The 19,499-nt window shown below is 34.9% G+C and overlaps 2 protein-coding genes and 1 long non-coding RNA gene across 3 annotated transcripts; 1 reads left to right on the forward strand and 2 right to left on the reverse strand.

Moving 5' to 3' along the window:
- The first annotated feature begins 1,481 nt into the window (after positions 1-1,481).
- On the forward strand, positions 1,482-3,064 carry LOC121257394 (NAC domain-containing protein 83-like). The gene is made up of 3 exons (XM_041158385.1): positions 1,482-1,946; positions 2,181-2,467; positions 2,677-3,064. The coding sequence occupies exons 1-3, from the start codon at positions 1,766-1,768 to the stop codon at positions 2,977-2,979; spliced, it is 771 nt and encodes a 256-aa protein (XP_041014319.1). The 5' UTR covers positions 1,482-1,765; the 3' UTR covers positions 2,980-3,064.
- Positions 3,065-7,091: 4,027 nt separating this feature from the next.
- Positions 7,092-9,661, reverse strand: LOC121257395. Its single transcript, XM_041158386.1, has 2 exons — positions 9,339-9,661; positions 7,092-7,473 (listed from the first exon to the last, which is right to left on the reverse strand). The coding sequence occupies exons 1-2, from the start codon at positions 9,528-9,530 to the stop codon at positions 7,375-7,377; spliced, it is 291 nt and encodes a 96-aa protein (XP_041014320.1). The 5' UTR covers positions 9,531-9,661; the 3' UTR covers positions 7,092-7,374.
- LOC121257396 lies at positions 7,836-9,332 on the reverse strand. Its single transcript, XR_005939209.1, has 2 exons — positions 8,677-9,332; positions 7,836-8,557 (listed from the first exon to the last, which is right to left on the reverse strand). It is a non-coding gene; the product is annotated as an uncharacterized LOC121257396 (long non-coding RNA).
- Positions 9,662-19,499: the final 9,838 nt, after the last annotated feature.

The raw sequence follows: 19,499 nt of genomic DNA on the forward strand, positions 1-19,499 counted from the left end.
CAGCCTTCTAGCATTATTATTTTTAATGAAAAAAATTTTATTCATCATTCTCACTAATCGCATATCATATATATTTTTTTATTTTTTTTTCTTATTAAATATGTGATATATGAATGATGAGTAAAATAATTTAATAAACTTTAAAAATAAAAAATAAAAAATAATTTATACTGTGAAAATGATAAGTAAGAAAATTCTTTTAATAAAAATAAGGTTTATTATAAAAAAATTAATATTTAATATAAAATTAATATTTATTCATTTTGTAATAAAGAATTCACGATATCCTATGATCATGCAAATCTTTTCATAAGTGGTTCTCCGGTCACATGGGCACCAACAAGGTTAACTTTGTACTTTCGCAAGGGCACTGCTGAACCCCAGCTGTAAGCATGACACGAGCTGACTTCACTGTACCCCTAGTGGAGAATAGCAAAATGAGAAATGATCTATATAAATTTTAAATAGATAAGTTTCATATAAATTTTTGTAAAAAAAATAGACTTTACTTTAAAAAAATATAAAAAAAATTATTATTTATTAATAAGATCTATTATTTTATAAAAAATTTATATGAAATTTATCTATTTAAAACTTGTATCTATCATTACTCGTACCAAAATAACCATATTACCCATTATCTTTTCCATGGCACATGACAAGACCGAATTGAATTGCCACCACAAGTCAATCCATCACCCCCCATAAATTGCTTTGAAGAGTTGCGGAAATTTAATTCAATTTATAAATTAACTAAAAATCCTTAAAATACGATACATAAATATCATTGAACAATGATATTCAAGTTAAAACAAATAATATTTAAAAAAATGGGTCTTGAGGTGATAAGTTGATAACTCCTAATAAGTTATTAATAAAAATTCTTTTTTAAAAAGAAATTTGACAAAAATCTTAAAAAAAGGAAGTTTTTTAATTTATTGATAATTGTGAAGTATGGTTCTTGAAAGGATAATGGTCTCATTTGCTTTCACAGATAAAATAAGATGAGTTGAGATTAAAGTTAAAAGTTAAATAAAATATTATTAGAATATATTTTTTAATATTATTTTTATTTTAAATTTTGAAAAAATTGAATCATTTATTTTATTTTATATAAAAATTTAAAAAAATTATAATGATTAGATGAGATAAATTGAGAATAGTTGTAAAAATAAACAAAACCTTAACCTGAGAGAGAACCATTTTTCTTTCAAAATAGCTACAAGAGAGAGCGCTTAGATAGTCTATTATTCCTAGACACACAAAGGTCACAAATTGGTGTTTATTTTTTATTTATTTATTTAATTATATAGGAGACCCCCAAATGAAACTCTTTAGACGTTTGTTTGTTGCATTAAGATTAAATTAAATAGAATCAAAAGCATGAATTAAGAAAGGAGTTTGAGTCTTGTTTACGCCAAATGGGTCGTCGTACTCGTATTCCATTCCTCCTCTCAACTTTTCTCACTTTTTTTAACACCCATTACTATAAAAGAAGCACCTCCACTTCTCTCAAGCACCACCACGCTCCCTCCCTCCCCTTCTCCTCTTACCTTTTACCTTTCCTTGAATGCCATAGCATCTCCCCCCTTTTCTCTTTCTTGTTCCTGTTTCTTCTTTTTCTTCCTATTCCCTGTGGTTTAAAGCGGCTATATAAGTGGTCTGCATGAGTTGCTTGCTTGCTTGCTTGAGTTGTAGCTAAGTTTGGTCCAGTTTGAGTTTTTGGGACAAAACAGAAGGGCTAAGCTTTGTTTTGGGTTAATTGATGGAGAGGCTAAACTTTATTAAGAATGGTGTGTTGAGATTGCCTCCTGGATTTCGTTTTCATCCCACTGATGAAGAACTTGTTGTTCAGTACTTGAAGCGCAAGGTCTTCTCTTGCCCTTTGCCTGCCTCCATCATCCCAGAAGTCGATGTCTGCAAGTATGACCCTTGGGATTTGCCAGGTAATTTGGCTAACATACATACAATTAATCAAAGCTCTAGGAACTCAAAAGTCCCTTCCTTTTTTGTTTTATTTTATGAAATATAAAACAAAAAAAAAAAAATTCCAGATATTGAGCTTGGTTCTCGTATATAACCAAATTACAATGCCATATGGCTGCAAAATCAGTTTCTTGTAACATTTAGCAGTTCTTTTTTTCGAATTTTCTGATGCATGAGGTCTTTTGGGGGTTCAGGCGATTTGGAACAAGAGAAGTACTTCTTCAGCACTAGGGAAGCCAAGTATCCGAATGGGAACCGATCCAACAGAGCCACCGGTTCCGGTTACTGGAAGGCCACTGGAATTGACAAGCAAATTGTAACTTCTAGGGGGAAACAAGTTGTGGGGATGAAGAAAACTCTTGTTTTTTACAGAGGAAAGCCCCCACATGGGTCCAGGACTAACTGGATCATGCATGAATATCGCTTTGTTAATACTGAAACCACAGCCGCCAATGCCCCTCAAAAGAAAATCCCAATTGTGGTAGGGTTCTTATTTCTATCTTTTTCTGTTTCTTTGTTTCACTTATTTTGCACTGTTACTAAGAACACCAAATCTATCCGAAATTTCAACAGCAAAAAACTTCAAAAGCATCCATGAAACTCTGCTCTATAAACTACCTACCAGCATTGGTCTTGTTAATTATGCTAAATCTGTTAGCAAAGTAACGATCTTGTTTGCATCTTCTGCAGAGCCCTGGGGTTCCAATGGACAATTGGGTTCTTTGCCGCATATTTTCTAAGAAAAGAAGTTCTAAAAACGAGGAGGAAAACGTACAATCCGGCCAAGATAACGCCGCCGCCGCCCGGAAACTTGGGGTTGCTCGGCCAGTTCTCTATGACTTCATGACAAAGAGCAGGACTGATTTGAATCTTGCTCCTGCTTCCTCCTCTTCAGGATTAAGCGGAGTCACTGAGGTCTCTTCTAATGGGTCAGATGATCACGAAGAAAGCAGTAGTTGCAACAGTTCCCCCTATTTTAGAAGAAAACCATAACAAGTATTTACAATCTTCTTAGCAGTTCTTAATCTGTACCAGTGATTTGGGTGTCTGATTCCCCTAATCAGAATAACTTAAGCTTCGTGTCTGTCTCCTATATGTGATTATCCTTTCAAGAAAAAAGATGAATCCAAGAAACAATGAAACCCGGCATCAACTGTCATTGGCATATGGTCCTCTAGTGAAATCCCAGATCAGTTTCAACATGAATAGTTAGTTAAACTCCATTTGCTTGCATTTGAACAAGTTTCTCATAACACGTTATAAGTTGACGTTGTTAAAGCACGCCATGCAAAGGTACTTATTTATCGAAAGGTAAACGATTTTTTAGTATAAATTGAAAGAGGGTAAAGAAAAGCGGAAAGAGGGAGGAAAGAGAGGGAAAGGGGAAGGCATGCATGTGCTGTAATATTAACTTTGTGGAAAGGGAACTGAACCAATTCTTGGAAGCACAAGAATAAGAACATGATCTTCGCAAGATCAGCTTCGCACGTGGCTCCATTCCCCCTTTAGGGAAAGGCAAAACCACTTGAAAGAATCAATTCCTTGGTCTTGTGTCCAAATGAATCGAATCTCCAAAAAATACAAAATAAGAAAATTTGATTCGTCCAATAACATCTTAATCTTCATAAATACTACTCCAAACCATATCATTGGAAAAATAGCCGAATCTTGTTCAGAGAAACAGACATCCTGAACATATATTCACACATTCATAGATATTCTAATCTGCTCATTGAAAAAATGGCTCATTCTTGTTCAAAGAAACAGACATCCTGAAAGCTATTTTCCACAACATTTGTTGCAATTGTCTTGCTCTCTTATAATACCAGTACGAGGAACAGGTATATTGCTGCTGTAGGAAGACAAGGTTAACTATAAAATTTGAATCTCCAAGACCAGTAGGTGAAAGTAGAGAGACTAGAAAAATGGTCTTTGTTTTGTGGGGGAGGGGGTCTCTAGCATTGAAAACTAATACAATGGAGTTAGGTTGTCAGAACTTAGAAGTGCATGATTCCTTGCACCTTTCTGCAAGTTAGCTTAAACAATCCACGACAGAAAGCATTGGTCCATACTGGCAGAGAAGTATAAATAGGCTCATATACAGAGTGATGATGATTTTTTAAAGATTCTCCATATACGATATATATTACAGCCAATATCTTCATAGACATTCTCCATCAACCTTCCAACTACACTGCAACTTTCACCTGAATAAAGTGTGAAATACTAACTATTTTATCAATATATACCACCACCTATATATATAATATATATATATATTTTTTTTTTTTCTTATAATTATTTTTCATACAAATCTGAGAATCAAAGAGTGGAGAATGAGGTAGATCACAAGAATAAGTTTTACATCTTTCTTTAATTATCCTTTAGCCCCACTAGAATTATTACTCATTTTGTATCATTAGTACTGCTAAATTACCAGATTTTTCATTTTATCCCAAAACTATCGCTCTATATTCGTCCCCCTCCTTTGAGATCTATTTCATCAAGATTATTTCAAGTCATTTATTTTTCAAAGGGTAAAGTGATAACCTTATTAGCTTTGCCCACAAAAGATCCCAGATTTCTATTGTACTTTAATCTTCTTCATAGAAAAAACTAAACTTTTAAGTACATATTGTCTTGGACGTGTCATACATGCATGGAGTCACCAGCCGGCAATAGTTGACTTATCCAATGATCAATCTATAAATTAAGCTGAAAATACAACTTATCCATCAAAGCGATGATGATAATGATCAGGTACTTAATTATTAAAATCCATTAATGGAGTTCCAAATTATAAAAATGAATAATTAAGGGATCTGTTAATTCAGGAAATTGCTAAAATATGGTAGAGCAAAACCTGCAAGTTAGCTTGTCCCCGCACTCAGACAAGGATGATGATATCGTATGCAAAACAGGTTAAAAGGGCAGGCCACAAACCCCACAATTGCGCCAAGTGGACACTGGGTAGATGAAGGACGGCATGCAGGATACCTTCTCAACTTGATTAGTTTTCTCTTATCGAACTTCTATTAAGTTGTCAATATTATATGAGAGGGAAATTAAAATTATTTATAAGAAAGAATGAGTCCTCCTACTTGCATGTCAGTGTGGACGATACATTCTCTACGCTGGTTTACTTAATAAAATTTGAAAATTTGCATTGTATTATGCATTTGTGTATAGAGTGCATCAGATGATAGCGAGTTGTAAATAGAATTTTTCAAATAAAGGTAAGGAAATTGTTATGATCAAGGTGAGTTCTACCTATTGAGTTCCAACCGGCGTTTCTTGTGACAGTGGTTTAGGGAAATGGACTCGCCCTAGGGGCTGTTGGAGTTCTTCACGTTACCTTTTTGTATATGAATCTCAATTTCATAGAGTTTGTGGATTGCTGACTGGGGCTACAGTGTTTTTCAATCACATGGGCAGCTCGTCATGGGACAACACATACTCGCAGCTCAACAGGCTCACCTGATTTAAGGTCAATCACAAAAAAAGAAATCCTATATATATATGTTGGAAATTGGTGAGGACAGACCATGTGGGTCAGTATCATAGATGGGCAGAGTTTTTGACATCTTCTATTCTAAATACATTGCCTTATAGACAGGGAAAGGGAATGGATTATCAATTATGTTGACCTGTTCCCAGAGGGCCAAACCAACCTACTTTATATATGCAGTTTTGTATGCACCAAAATTAAGTTCAAAACAATTGTTGCTTTGTATCTCTGCAACAATGACATCTCCATTTTTTATTTCTTCAAAACCATGTTCCAATCTATATGATCTGATCAAATATGAGTATAAAATGTTGTGGGCCATGTTTGTACTTGAAGATTTTTAAGAGTCCCCCCGACCCTTCTACACCAACCAGATTGGTGTGCCCTGTCAATCTTAATTATCCATTCACACGCTCCAGAGGCTTAAAGAATCTCTCTCAAATGAGGATTCTGACCTCAGAAACTGAGAAACTTCCAAGAAATTAAAATTCACAAGTTATAGCCAGAAATCAACTCCCCAAAAAAATCTAATTACCAATGAACTGTCCGACCAGATGAAATGGATGTGTTGATGGATATGTTAATGATATTGGGACAGTTGCCACCCAAAGAGGTGGGTGCCCCACTCATCTGAAGCATCAGAATGCTGAGCTCATGAGCAGTTGGGTGGGGTGCATGGATGGACGGCAACAACCTGAATTATTGTGGGGAGTGTAGTTTCGTACTCTGCTGCAGTTCACAAATATGGCTACTTTCTGAGGAAGTGCAACATATGCAGAAAAGGAGCTGCAACATCACAACCACGTTAAAAATTCAAGCTGCAGAACTCACATGCTATGTTAAAAGACAAAAAGTACACATTGGATGAACATATGAACAAGTTTTCTAGAAAGGCCCACAGGTGAGAACATGATGTTAGAGTTGCGTGTAAAAGCTCAAACAGCCTCAAGAGTGGCAAAGGATATCCTTGGAATACTATAGATGTAAATGGTGCATACAATTATTGAGAGTTAAAAAATTATTAATTCAGATATTTTGTATGTCAAAGTCAGCCTTTGGGTATGCACAGAGGGGGAGCAGGGGAGGGAGTTTTCAACCTTTCTTTCGGTTTTCGAGTCCACATATCATATATCTATCTAACCACATTTTTTTAGAAAATGTTAGTTTATTCTTGAATTTCACTGCTATTGTATTTTAATTTTTTTTCTTAAATGTTTAAATAAGTTACTACTAATGTATTTGTATATATTTTTTAAATATTAAAAGAAATATTTGAAAAAAAAAAAGTGTAATTGCGCTAGGGACACCTAACAGTACATAGGCCGCAGAGTAGCAGGTTCCTTTTTTTTCTTTTCCAACCAAACCCTACATTGACACCAAAGGAAATGCTTTCACTGCTAAAAACCAGCAGTCATTCGACTTGAATAAGTACAAACTCCATGATATATATGGTCTTCCCACCAACCTCAAGTCAAAACTAGGCTCCCGCACTGAGAAATGTGATCCACTTGTGATTTACACAATAAGAAAGCGCATCAGATAGAGAACAGTTGGGCAGCTAGACAATCACAACTGGTTCAACCTTTGATGCACATCGTTAACAAGGGAGTTTTGGAGATTTTGATTGATGACCCAAAATTTGTTAAAAAGTTAACAAGCCCAAGATCATACAAGACTATGATTAACACTTTGTTTAAAGAATAACAAGCTGCCAAACACTTCCATTCTCAAGATAAATAATAAAATCATAATCTTATATTATAGAACGATTAAATTGTACAATATCCAGTTAAATTTTAATTAAAAGGAACATTGAACTATGAGAATGGGTAAATTAACTCCTTTCAGACTTGCCAGGTGTTCTTACTCATTTCATTTACTTAACTGCTCCCGCTGTCTTTCTCACTAGCTACATCAGTACCAGCACCTGAGGTTTTCGAAGGAGGTGGTTCAGAACAAGCCCTCAGGACAGCCTCATTCTGCAATAAAAAATGCATTTCTGAGACGTCAGACATTGACATCTACAAATCCATAAAACAAAATCCCAAATACAAGTAGGTGTGTAAAGTATATGAACATGTATGCTCCATATATACATTGGCACATGAAACAAGACAAATCAAGCATGCCTCTGAGCCTGATTTACAAGAACTACACTTTTCTTTTTTCAGTTATACACTCATCCAATGGATCTTGAAGATCTTGAACCCACGATCCCTTGACCCTGTTGATATTAGGGGTGAAAAGCGACCTAAAGTAAGAGCCAGAAATCCTTTTTCTTTTGTGTGTGTGTGTGTGTTGTGGGGGGGGGGGGGGGGGGGGGGGGGGGGGGGGGGGGGGGGGGGGGGGTTGTGGTATATGATGGATTTTAAAATTTTTGGGGTTCAAAGTTGTAAGAAAGATTTAAGGCTCATTTTGAGTTTCAGCAAAAACTTGAATGCATGTATTTTCTTAAAAAACATTTGGGAAAAATTATGGTTTACTAAGAGTTTTCTAGGGTGAGAGGGTTCTTTCAATTTTCTCTTACCCCAAGACTATTTAATTTGAAACTTCCCTAAAATCACTTATGAAGCCCATTTTCACACAATAAGTAGCTGATGTAGGACTTAATACCCATGACTAACTTTATAACCTACCCACTCTGTGGGTTATTTTTTTATTTTTTTTATTGGTAAACAAAATTTTATTGAGAATAAGAACTGTGTGGGTTACTAATATTCCTAACGTGAGACTGCCTAAAAGAAATATGTTCATATGAGCTACCAACAATTCAAGCATGTAAATGGAAAACGATACAACTTAAACAAGCAAATGTAGAGCTATTGAAATAAGTATGACATAAAAAAGTGCATTTCCCATTGCATTGGCTGCCTACATTAGTGAGAAAGATGACATGCAGCATCCAAATAAGCTACAAATCAACACCATAATAAAGAGTTATGAAGAAAATAAATGCGCATGAATGGCATGATACAAAATAATAAAAGTATTAGATTATTTCAATCATCATATATTGATTGAAAATTATGGAAGCCAAAAAACAAGTTTTCAATAAAGTCGTACCTGAGATTTTTTTTTTATCGGTAAACAAATTTTTATTGATCAAAAGAGAGACGGAGAATGCCCAAGTATACGGGACATATGCATGAGCAAGTTTAAGTCTAGCTTAGGGATACTCGTACCTGAGATTGTTAGACATAAATATTGAAGTGATAGCTAAAATACAAAGGTAACATGCCCCTACTCTCAAATGAAGATCATTAGATGAGAAGCTCTTTCCTAAAAATCAAATAGCCAAGACAGAGAAACTTGTGCCGGACTCTGGCATAGTTGAATTTATATACAGGGAGTTTCAATTGGTGGATCCTAATTCACAAACTTAAAATGCCACATTGATGCTATGCAACTAGTATTGGTGATTTCATCTTCCCGATGGCAGAAACGGCTTTCTCATATGCATTTAGTTAAAGCAGATGAGCAACAGGAAATAGGCCTTCTCTGCCCACCATTTTACATCCCCATTGGTATGATCGAGTGCCATAGAATCAAATCATATTCATGTATGTTTATATCAAACTGTTTTCCACAGAGAGCATCCAAAGAAGGTTAAATCATCCAAGGTAACGTATTCACAGAGCGCAACGTTGTAAATATTACAGACGCACACCTGACACCATATTTCTACCAACGACAACGGATAGCATATCAAATGAAATGCAGCAAGCATATGAACAGGTTAAATAAGCAACAAAATAATGCTAAAATATCACACCATTAAACGTGATTTAATCAGACCATGAAAGATACAAAACCCTAATACAATTGAAGAGAGGGAGAGGACGACCTGCCAAACGCGGAGGAGGCGCTTCTTAGCGTTGGCTCTGCGAGTGGTAGTGAGCTTGATTCGCTTCCAGACTAGACCTCCCGAATCGTGCTTCTTCACTATTTCCATCACTCTTGTCCCCCAGAACGCACCCCCCATCTTTCTCTGTCTCCGGTCTGGCTGAGGAACAAAACTGGCACCGTTTCTATTCATACAAACATACACAAAAAAATCCGGACTTTCGCCAACGACGTTATGTTATGAATTACGATACTTCGGCCCATTTTCTCTTCTGAACCTCGACTCGTCCAGTTCTTTCTGGGCTTGATCAAGGTTTAAGTGCACTGTCTCGAAACAAACCCCTTTTCTATCAGAGATTCCATACAGATAAATGCGGTGTCTCTTGACCACTTTTTTCTTCTTTTTTTTTTTTTTTTGGGTAATTTGCAACAAGGAAAAGAAGCAAGATTATAGACTCGGTGATTTAAAAGAGAGACGTTGACATGAGATTGGAATGAAAAAGACGTTGTTTCCAATGATTCATATACAACACTTTTCACAATATTTTTCATAATATATATGATATAAAATAAAAGTATTTTTATATAATATTTTACAATAATATCTTTCATTTTAAAATATAATTATAAAATATGTTACGAAAAAAATTATGTATTTATCATTTTTCATACAATTAGGAGTACATCTAATTATGTGAAAGCAAAATGACAGGAATCCGAACCAACCATCAAGGAAAAAAAAAGGACTTCTGAGGAATCCGAACTAACCCAGTTGGTACCAACTTGTATTTTATGATTTCGAGTTTAGGAGTTTAAGTCAATATATAAGTCGAAACTATTTATAATAGTAAAATTTAACTTTTGGGTCATAAGATGAACTTTAGGTCAGTTGAATATTTTGAGAATACTGTAATAACAGGTTCACTCTTGAATCGGTAAGTATGTCTCAAACCAAACATTTTACGTTAAGAAATGACTCTTATGATCAAGTCAAGGTCGTTACGTTGATCGCCCCATCCCTCTTTTTTGAAAAAAAAAAAATTAATGGTCCTTGCCTCCCAGAACTCCCTGAAATCAAACTTAATTTGACGTGACCATATAAATACACGTCGTGAGAGTAAACGTCTCGTCTTAACTAGCAGTCATGTCATTACCATCTTAGCGTAATAATGTAATCCAGCATAATTCTCCAAAGCAAAAAAAGTTCAGCATGTTTGTACTAATAGGCTCTATAATTGACAAAGGAAAAGCGACGCCCACGGGCCACGACCACCATCTCCATGAACAAGTGCACAGATAGATATCTACATAATTTCAACCTACTTAGAAAAATAATATAGTCTAATGTGATATATAATTAACGACTCAACCCAATCAGGATAGCACTCTTTAGTTCTATCGGCCCCTCCTATTTTTTAGGATCAAAAGACACTTTAAAAAAAAAAATGACAATCGCCACTTATGAAGGATATTTTTTAACTGAAACATATATATAGAGTGATTTCAATCAGGACTTCAATGAATGTCCACGTATGCTTTGTGCATTTTGTTTTTTTTTTTTTTTCACCTCTTGTACCACGGGACATGTAGGCCTGATGGTGATTACTCCTGACACAAGATCTTTTGTCGAGCATACCGAGCCTCAGATCGTATTAAATGAGGCATGTCTTCTTCTCTAAGTTTCTTCTATCTCATTAATGAGGATGTTCTCTACCTTGATATTTTTAGGTCGCATTAAATGCAATGTACCTTCTTCTCTAAGTCTCTTATATCTCATTAATGCGAGGTGTCCATATTTATGGATCGTATTGAATGCAGCATGCCTTCTTCTTTAAATTTTTCTCGTCTCTTTTAATTGAACTTATGAGGTATGCTCGGTCTGGGTCAGATCTCATGTCTAAGTTCTAACTTGAGTCTTTCTAGCATGTTCGGCCCTATTCAGACCTCAAGTCTGGGCTTCAATCCGGGCCCTTCTCCTGGTCTAGCCCAGGGGATAAGTTGATAACTCCCCTCACAATACTAACCATGAATGCCATCCGGTATGTGCCTATTGTCAACTGGAAATTTTCCGAGTGTTCATGCTTTTTTCCTTTCTTTGGAGCGGCCCGTGGATGAGACATTTTATCAAATGGTTGGGGAAATAGAATAGCCAAAGTCAATTGTTTTTCAAGCATAAAAATGGACCAGGAGCAAATTGAAGGTATAGAATGGGTGCCCTTTCCCAATCCAGCCTATTGAAAACGAAACTCGAAAAGAAGCACATCAAAGTCTGTATTGTTGTTCACTCAAGCTGGCTGTTCGGGCAGTAGGCCCATTATTTTCCTAGTAGTGGTAGGCTGCTGCTCAGTATTGACTCCTCGGCATGTGGACTTGTATAATTTCATCATCTTATTATTTTTAAATATTTTTTAAAAATATAAAAAAAAAATATATTAATATATTAATAGTTATTTTTTAATTATTAAATAAAAAAATTAAAATATAAGATGTGATAAAATTTAGGTGTCAAAATAATATTTTCCTTATTTCAGAAAACAAACCCAAAAAATAGGACTTATCTTCCCACGTGCAAAGAAGTCATTCGGCAATTATTCACTGTTCATTCGTTTCCAATGCCAAAAAAGTTGGGCTAGACAGACTTTATTTCCACGCGCAAAGATGTCATTCAATTTCGTGATAGTAATCTTATAGCAATTATTTAAAGGCCACGCGGCTAAGATTTCCAATTCAAACAAACGAAAAATATGAGACTGGGGCTAAGAAGACCCTAGACGAGTATGAGCCACAACAAATTCACCGCCCACTGATAACGTGACAGAATGCATAGCCTAATTACCCGAGAAACTTCGCCGCACAGGGACATTCACCACCGCGTGCCCCTTTTGATTCTCCCAATAGATATCCATCCATGTATGTAATGTTATCAGGACTAAACATTAATGAGAGGATCATCTCGTTCCAGCATTCCAATGTACGGCTCCTTCTGTTCCTTTCAAGTTTCAAGACTTTATTGCTACTCTGTGTCACGCTCTTGTATCGCATCGGTGCTGGGTCGGTTCGATATTTCAGATTATAAGTACAGCATCCACAAACTCCATGATGCAGCTTTTAGGGCTATCTTATCTCCGTGCTATAGATCCTGTATCACTGTATCAGTACGTATGTGGTTTTATTTTAGTAAGGTGGGGGTGAAGATGGGAGGGAAAGAAGGTTTTTTTTAGGCGCACACTAGCGTGGCACCATCAAAACTTCTTGAGAGGGGTGATCGTGCCACGCTGTGTGCGTCTGAAATGGCGGACTCGGCATTTGTCAGATACATGGAAGTGGATGAACAACATTCGTCTGAAGAAAATGGAGTGCGCCAAATCCTGCCTTGCTCTCTCCCACGGATCTCGTTGATTTCATCCACATGCTCAACACCTGTTACTCTGCCGGGTATTTTAATTTTAGAAAAATTATATTCACAACAAATCAAATTTAAATTTATAAATTCCTATAGTACAAACCAAACTGTGATATATATATGTGGATGATGTATTTTAACTCTTAATAAATAAATAAAATCCATGTAAAATCAGGTTGTTTCTATCGGTCATGATTGAAAAACTAATGCATCATTTTTTAGTAGATATAAAAACAATTAAAAATTAGAGTTTTTTAATATGACTTGACCATATCCAAAGTGATTATAGTCACCAAGTTGGCATGGTTTTGTAGCCACCCAATCGGAGGTGGCTAGTTCCATCCTTTGCATAATAGGGGTGGGATTTTGCTGTTTTAAACAATGTTTCATTAAAAAAACTATGGTGCAGGTTTAAAAACGTAATAAAATGGGAGATTACGTACGTTATTTATCCTTCAAATTGTTACACTCCTTCTATGAGGTAGTAGTTATTAAACTCTTGAATTTGTAATTTTGTCTCTAAATTATCACTCTTTTTTAATTTTGCCAATCAATATTTAAGATCATTTCAGATAATATATATATTAATTAATTAATTACTTAAATTGCAACATATATTTCAAATTAGGTGTTAATTGAGATATTGCCAGATATAATATATGTAGTGTGAGGGAGAAAAATACACTAAGCCCAGCCCACCAGGCCACTACTAAGAGATAAAATAAGAGAGATGGAGAAGTGACAAGGGAGTGAGAGTGTTACGAGGCAAAGAGTGTGTCAGGAGAAAGTAGGAAATGTAGAAATGGTCATACACCTAAAGCAGACATCTCTTACCACTACCGAGGTGCACATGGGAAGAGGGTTAGGTAAAAGCAAGCGGCCATATGACTCGAAAGAGGCTTCTTCTTCAACTTCTTCAACCTCTATAGGGAGAGCTCTAGAGAGAACATCTTCTCCATCAAGTAGATCTCATGCTTTCATTGTACAGTGAGAAATGAGAAGCTATGATTGTAAACAAACATATTATAGTGAATTTTTCCTCCCCAAACGCCCGTGGACGTAGGTAATATGCTGAACCACGTAAATTTGTGTATACATTTCTCTCTATTTTCTCTGCATTTGTTTTTCATTCACCGCCACAGATATACTCACTGACGCCATACAGCTGCACCGGACCACTGTCAGGAGCTCTAAACAACCCTGATCGAGGCCTGAATCATCTCAGCCGCCAGGAATGACACTTTCTTCCCTTCCAGCCTGTTGTGCGATTTTTCATGCATCAATAGTGACGTCATATGTGGGATTCGATTCACTTTTTAAGCTGGAGGTGGGAGAAGAACGAATTTCCGGTACGCTGGATAATTTTCGAATGAACAAATGAAGCTTCCTCCAAATAAGTACTCCCAACTTTTCTACTCTTATTTTTATTAACGACGTTATCTCAAAAATTGAGTGAATAAACTCTTCATCGCCCATGTAGTTGATAATACTGTACACTTAAGTGCATGCACATGGCACTTGCAGCTCAAGCGGCCACTCATCTTCCCAACCCAGAGGTGTAATTTATGCACAGGACACATGCTAATGGCATAAGCACGGGCAGTAAAATATTGTGCACTTAAATGCACAATGCCAAAACCCTTGACACAGTGCTCTATGCATTGTAAATACATTGTACACATACATGAATACAACGGGCAAACACTGTGCACTTAAGTGCTCAGTGCCATGCATGCACGTACCAACTGTGCATGGCACGCACAGTGCACAGGGGGTGCACGACAACTAGCACCTTGGAGCCTTGCGGCAACCCACTAGTGTCGTCTGTCTCCTCGGAGACAGTCCACGACCACCTGGCCACGATGGGGCCCTTGCCGCATGGCCACGTGCATGAGAATGCATGTGACCATTTGTCTCCTTTGTATAATTACATTATTTCCCTCTAATAGTTAAGTGGGTTGAATTCAATTGGGCTTGAACTCATGTAGGCTTGATTACTTTATTTGAAGTTTGGTTGGGCTTAATATTTTAAGTTGAGTTTAATTTTATTAAATAAATATGTTAGTCCAAAAAATTTATTTTTAAATAAAATATTTAAGGATTTTTAAATTAAATTACTAAGCATTAAATTATGAGATCTCTTGCCAAGTTTATTTTATAAAAAACACATGACACTCCTAGCCTACGAGAAGGGAGTGTTACAATTTGGTATTAGAGCCGGTCGAGAGACTACGCAGACTTTTGAAAAGATAAATAGTATTTTATTAAATCTAGGATAAGGTCATCTAGGATGCTCCAAGCCCGTTCAAGAGTTATTGGAATATTTCAGATTTAGATAAGTCGCTTATTAGCTTTCAGTAGATAGCACTATATGATGTTGTTACTATTCTCATAATTATTGTTATTATTATTGTTTTTAATTTTTTGAAACATTAGTTATTGGTTAACTTAGAATATGATACTTGGCACCAAATCATTTTATGTAGCATAGATATTTAGAATTTTATAGATATTACTTGTGTCGTGGGTTATGTGACAATATGTATGGTTATGACAATGTAATTGATTAAAGGAACGTAAAGTTAAGAAACTTTTACTTTTAAGATTGATTGATTGAATGGTGAACAAAAGATTTTAGGAAAATGTCATGTATCGTGGAACTATTTAGCAATAGAGTTATGGAAAGAAATTGTGAAGTCAATATATTTTTGAGGTATGAGAATTTAAGGTGTACGAGCCGAAGATGATTTAATTAATACGTGCATGCCTTAGATATACACATCATAAGTTTGAGGATTAGGCTAGCATAGTATGAGAATGTCACGAGATTTTGAGGTTTCATTTGGAAGTTGTAATTGATGTTTCTATGTTTATAATTGAGGTGCTTGTTAATGAACTAGACATGGATGCTAGACAAGCATAATTGGAGTAGCACATTGGAGATGTGGGCCCATAACCCATAGGCCAAAATCGTTGTGGTATTTCATTTTTAAAGATTCTAGAATTGAGATATTTTAGAGACTCCAAACCTTAGAAAGTTTTATGCTGTTATTTATTTGAGGTTATTATTTTATGCGAGAAAAAAAATATTTTAGTATGTTATGTGGAGAATTTATTTATTATTTTATGTAGAGATAGTTGCTTGCTATTTATTTGGAGAAAGATAATGGTTTGGGTGATATTATTATTAGGTTTTTAATCAATCTTGTTGTCAAGATTTACATTTTAGGCTTGTATTGTATTTTTGTATTGTGTGATGGTTGACAGTAAGTACACGAACGTGTACGTGTAAAATAATTAGAAAAATATGTGAGGTTTCGGAATGAATAATAGAGGACTAAAATCTTGAAATGTTAGGCTCGACTAAATGATCGAAGATCTAAAATAGAAACATAGAAAGAATGCGATAGACAAGTATGTGGGTTGCTTAAGGTATTAGCAAATTCTGAAGACGGAATGTTTTTAAAGAATGAGAGTTTGTAACAACCCAATCCTAAGATTAGGCCATAAGATAAATTTAATGTATTTTTTTCATATAACTATAAATATATTCTATTATTATTATTATTACTATAATTATATCAGATTATATATTATTATTACTACATTGTTAATTTTAATATCATATTGTAATTATTATTACTATTGATAATTTTATTCGTTATTAGGATGATTATACTTTAACTTCCATGTTTTCTCTCCACTCCACATTCTCCCTCTCCTCTCAACGTTACTCATTTCCGTAATCAACGAATTAAAACTAGTATTTATCTTTAGACTATTCCTCTCCTTTAGAAATCCTCCCAAAAACTGCAACAATTATCCTCATGGCAACACTCTCCATTATCATGCAGCAACATCCTTCCACAGCAAACCAGAAAACAGAGCAAACCGCTCACCACGCAGCCATCATGAACTCCCCTTCGCACCACTAGCTGAAGTACCACGTTGCTACATCAACAGACTCCATGCACGACAATTTGCGTTAAGGAGTCATGAAGCCAAAACTAGGATAGCCACCACCCAACGCACAGAATCAACCGCCAACATCATCCAACCACCCTCAACCACCAAGGCATGCCGTAGCAGCCACAGACGTGAAGCCCGAAGTTGAGTTTAGCAAGCCGACGTCGCAGTCCCTCTCTTCCACCATAAGCCAACGTTGTCCAGCCGTCACGAGTCTTTGGACAGCCCAGAAAGTATTGCTGGTTCACTCTTCGTCAGCCTCGCGCCTCCACCACGCATGTGGCAAGCCCAGTAGCGCCGTCGTGGTTTTGGCCTCAGCCACTATCTCCTTCGTGCCCTGCCTCTTTCAACACGATATTAGAGGTCCTTAGTTGCTCTCGGTAAGCATTGTCGCATTGTCCTTATTAATTGCGAGTAACTATGAGGGGGTAAAATACACCAGGCCTAATACTAGACCCAACCCACCAGACCACCACTAGGAGACAAAATAAGAGAAAGGGAGGGAACAAAAAAGAATAAGGGATAAGGGTGTCAGAAGGCAGGAGGTGTTAGGAGAAAGTAGGAAAGGGAGAGACGGTTAGACACACAAAACAGACATTCCTCACCATTACCGAGGCGCAAGCGGGAAGATGGTCAGATAAAAACAAGCGTTTAGAAGACTCGAAGGGGCCCTCTTCTGCGACTTCTTCTTCAACCTCTAGAGGGAGAGCTCTAGAGAGAACATCTTCTCAAACAAGGAAATCTTCTATTCTCATTATACAGTAAGAAATGAGAGGCTATGAGAGATTGTAAACAAACTTATTATAGTGGATTTTTCCTTCCCAAATGCCCGTGGACATAGGCAACATTCCGAACTACGTAAATTTGTATGTCCCTTTATCTCTATTTTATCTGCATTTGTTTTCTATTCACTGTCATGGATGTACACGTTGACACTATACAACTGTATCAGACCACTGCTGGGGCTCCAATCAATACTGATCGAGACCCAAATCATCTTAGCGGGCCGGTAATAACTCTTCTCCCCTTCCGGCCTGTATTGTGATTTTTCATGCATCAACATGTAGAAACATTGTGTATATTTAGAGGTAAATTTAAAAGAAAATTATTTATCAAATAATGATATCTATGTATACATCAAGATATCAATATGATTGTGTCACTTCGAAAAAATATATAAAAAACCTCTTTAAATTTCAGATTTTACATAACCGATTTTAATTTAAAATAAAAATTATAAAAAATTATATGCATATAATTACCCAATAGTATTATCCAATGTTCAGACAGATAGAGTATATGTTTTTTTTTTTTTTCCCTTTTAAAAATATAAATAAAAAGTTACAGGACTCATGGGTCGTGACAACTATACATAGAATAACAACCATAGTAACTTTAAAACCTGTTATACTATATTTTTTAGTTGATATGCTTTGCCGAGTAGGCAAAAGACATGAGATATAACAAAAATAAAAACCTGATCGGTCAAACAATTTCTTGGTCGGGCCACGTGTAGATGCTTTATGGCTATTTCCGGCCATGTAACAAGTCTTAACGGCCCAAAATATGTACGTAAAGGGTACGCATATTGGGCAATCAAATCAACAAAGAGCGGTGCCGCTAGACCGCTACCGCTAATGTTAAATTTATTTTTTTATTTTTTTATCATTTTAAAAAATAAAAATATCAATATATTAATATTTACTTTTTAATTTTTTTTAAAAAAATTAAAATACATGAGATGTGAAAATGAAGAGACAAATTAAATGGATAAAATAACATTTTTCATTAATAAAAATAGTAACTCGGTTAGCCTTGTAAAAAAAAAAAAAATAATAATAATAAATGCAAACACATCAAAATAGCAAGCAATTGCTGATATATATAAAAAAAAATTGTTGACTTTGCTCCAATGGTTAAGTTGGCCACATTCAACAAAATTTTTATCCCTCATAAATCCCAAACAATTTTAAAAAATATCCAAATAACTCGAGTTTATCTATCAAATTTTATAAAATTCAATAACATATCTAAAAATAGAAACAAAAAGTCTAAATGAATTAAAGTATCTCCTCTTCACCAAGATTTTCCTCGTAAGATAATTTATTTATATTTTCTTAAAAAAAATTGGAATGATAAATCCAAAATTTAAATATTATATTTTGAGTAATATTAATTATAGTCATGAGTTGTGAGAATGTTGCATAATCATTTTAAAAAAAAATGATGTCTATTATTAAAAAATTAATTTTTTTATATAAATATTATATTTATTTATTTTTTAAAAATATAAATATTTTAATATAAATATTATATTTTGATTAATATTAATTATAGTCATGAATTGTGAGAATATTGTATACTTTTTTAAAAAAAGAGTAATGCTTATGATTAAAAAATTAATTTTTTTATATAAATATCATATTTACTCGTTTTTTTAAAAAAGAATGTACAACACTGTTATATAATTGTAAATGTCATTCCCCTTATATTTTTTAAAAAGACGAAAGCCAAATTGTATTTATGAGCCATTTTTCCCTCTTGTCAAAGTATAAAAATAAATGATACATGCACATCTAGTTTATAATTTTTATATAACATGTTAATAAAAGATTAATTTATTTTTAATTTAAGCGCATCAAATTAAAATAAAACAAAATAAATTAAAATTATTAATTTAATTGAAAAATGATAAAATAATTATTTATTTTTAAATCATTTGCATTAGTATTTTGTTTGGTGTTTCATTTTCCATATATTTTTTCATGACGAAATTGTTAGGTGAATGGAGCT

The sequence above is a fragment of the Juglans microcarpa x Juglans regia genome, chromosome 3S (genome assembly GCF_004785595.1).
Source record: "Juglans microcarpa x Juglans regia isolate MS1-56 chromosome 3S, Jm3101_v1.0, whole genome shotgun sequence".
Classification (NCBI taxonomy): Eukaryota; Viridiplantae; Streptophyta; class Magnoliopsida; order Fagales; family Juglandaceae; genus Juglans; species Juglans microcarpa x Juglans regia.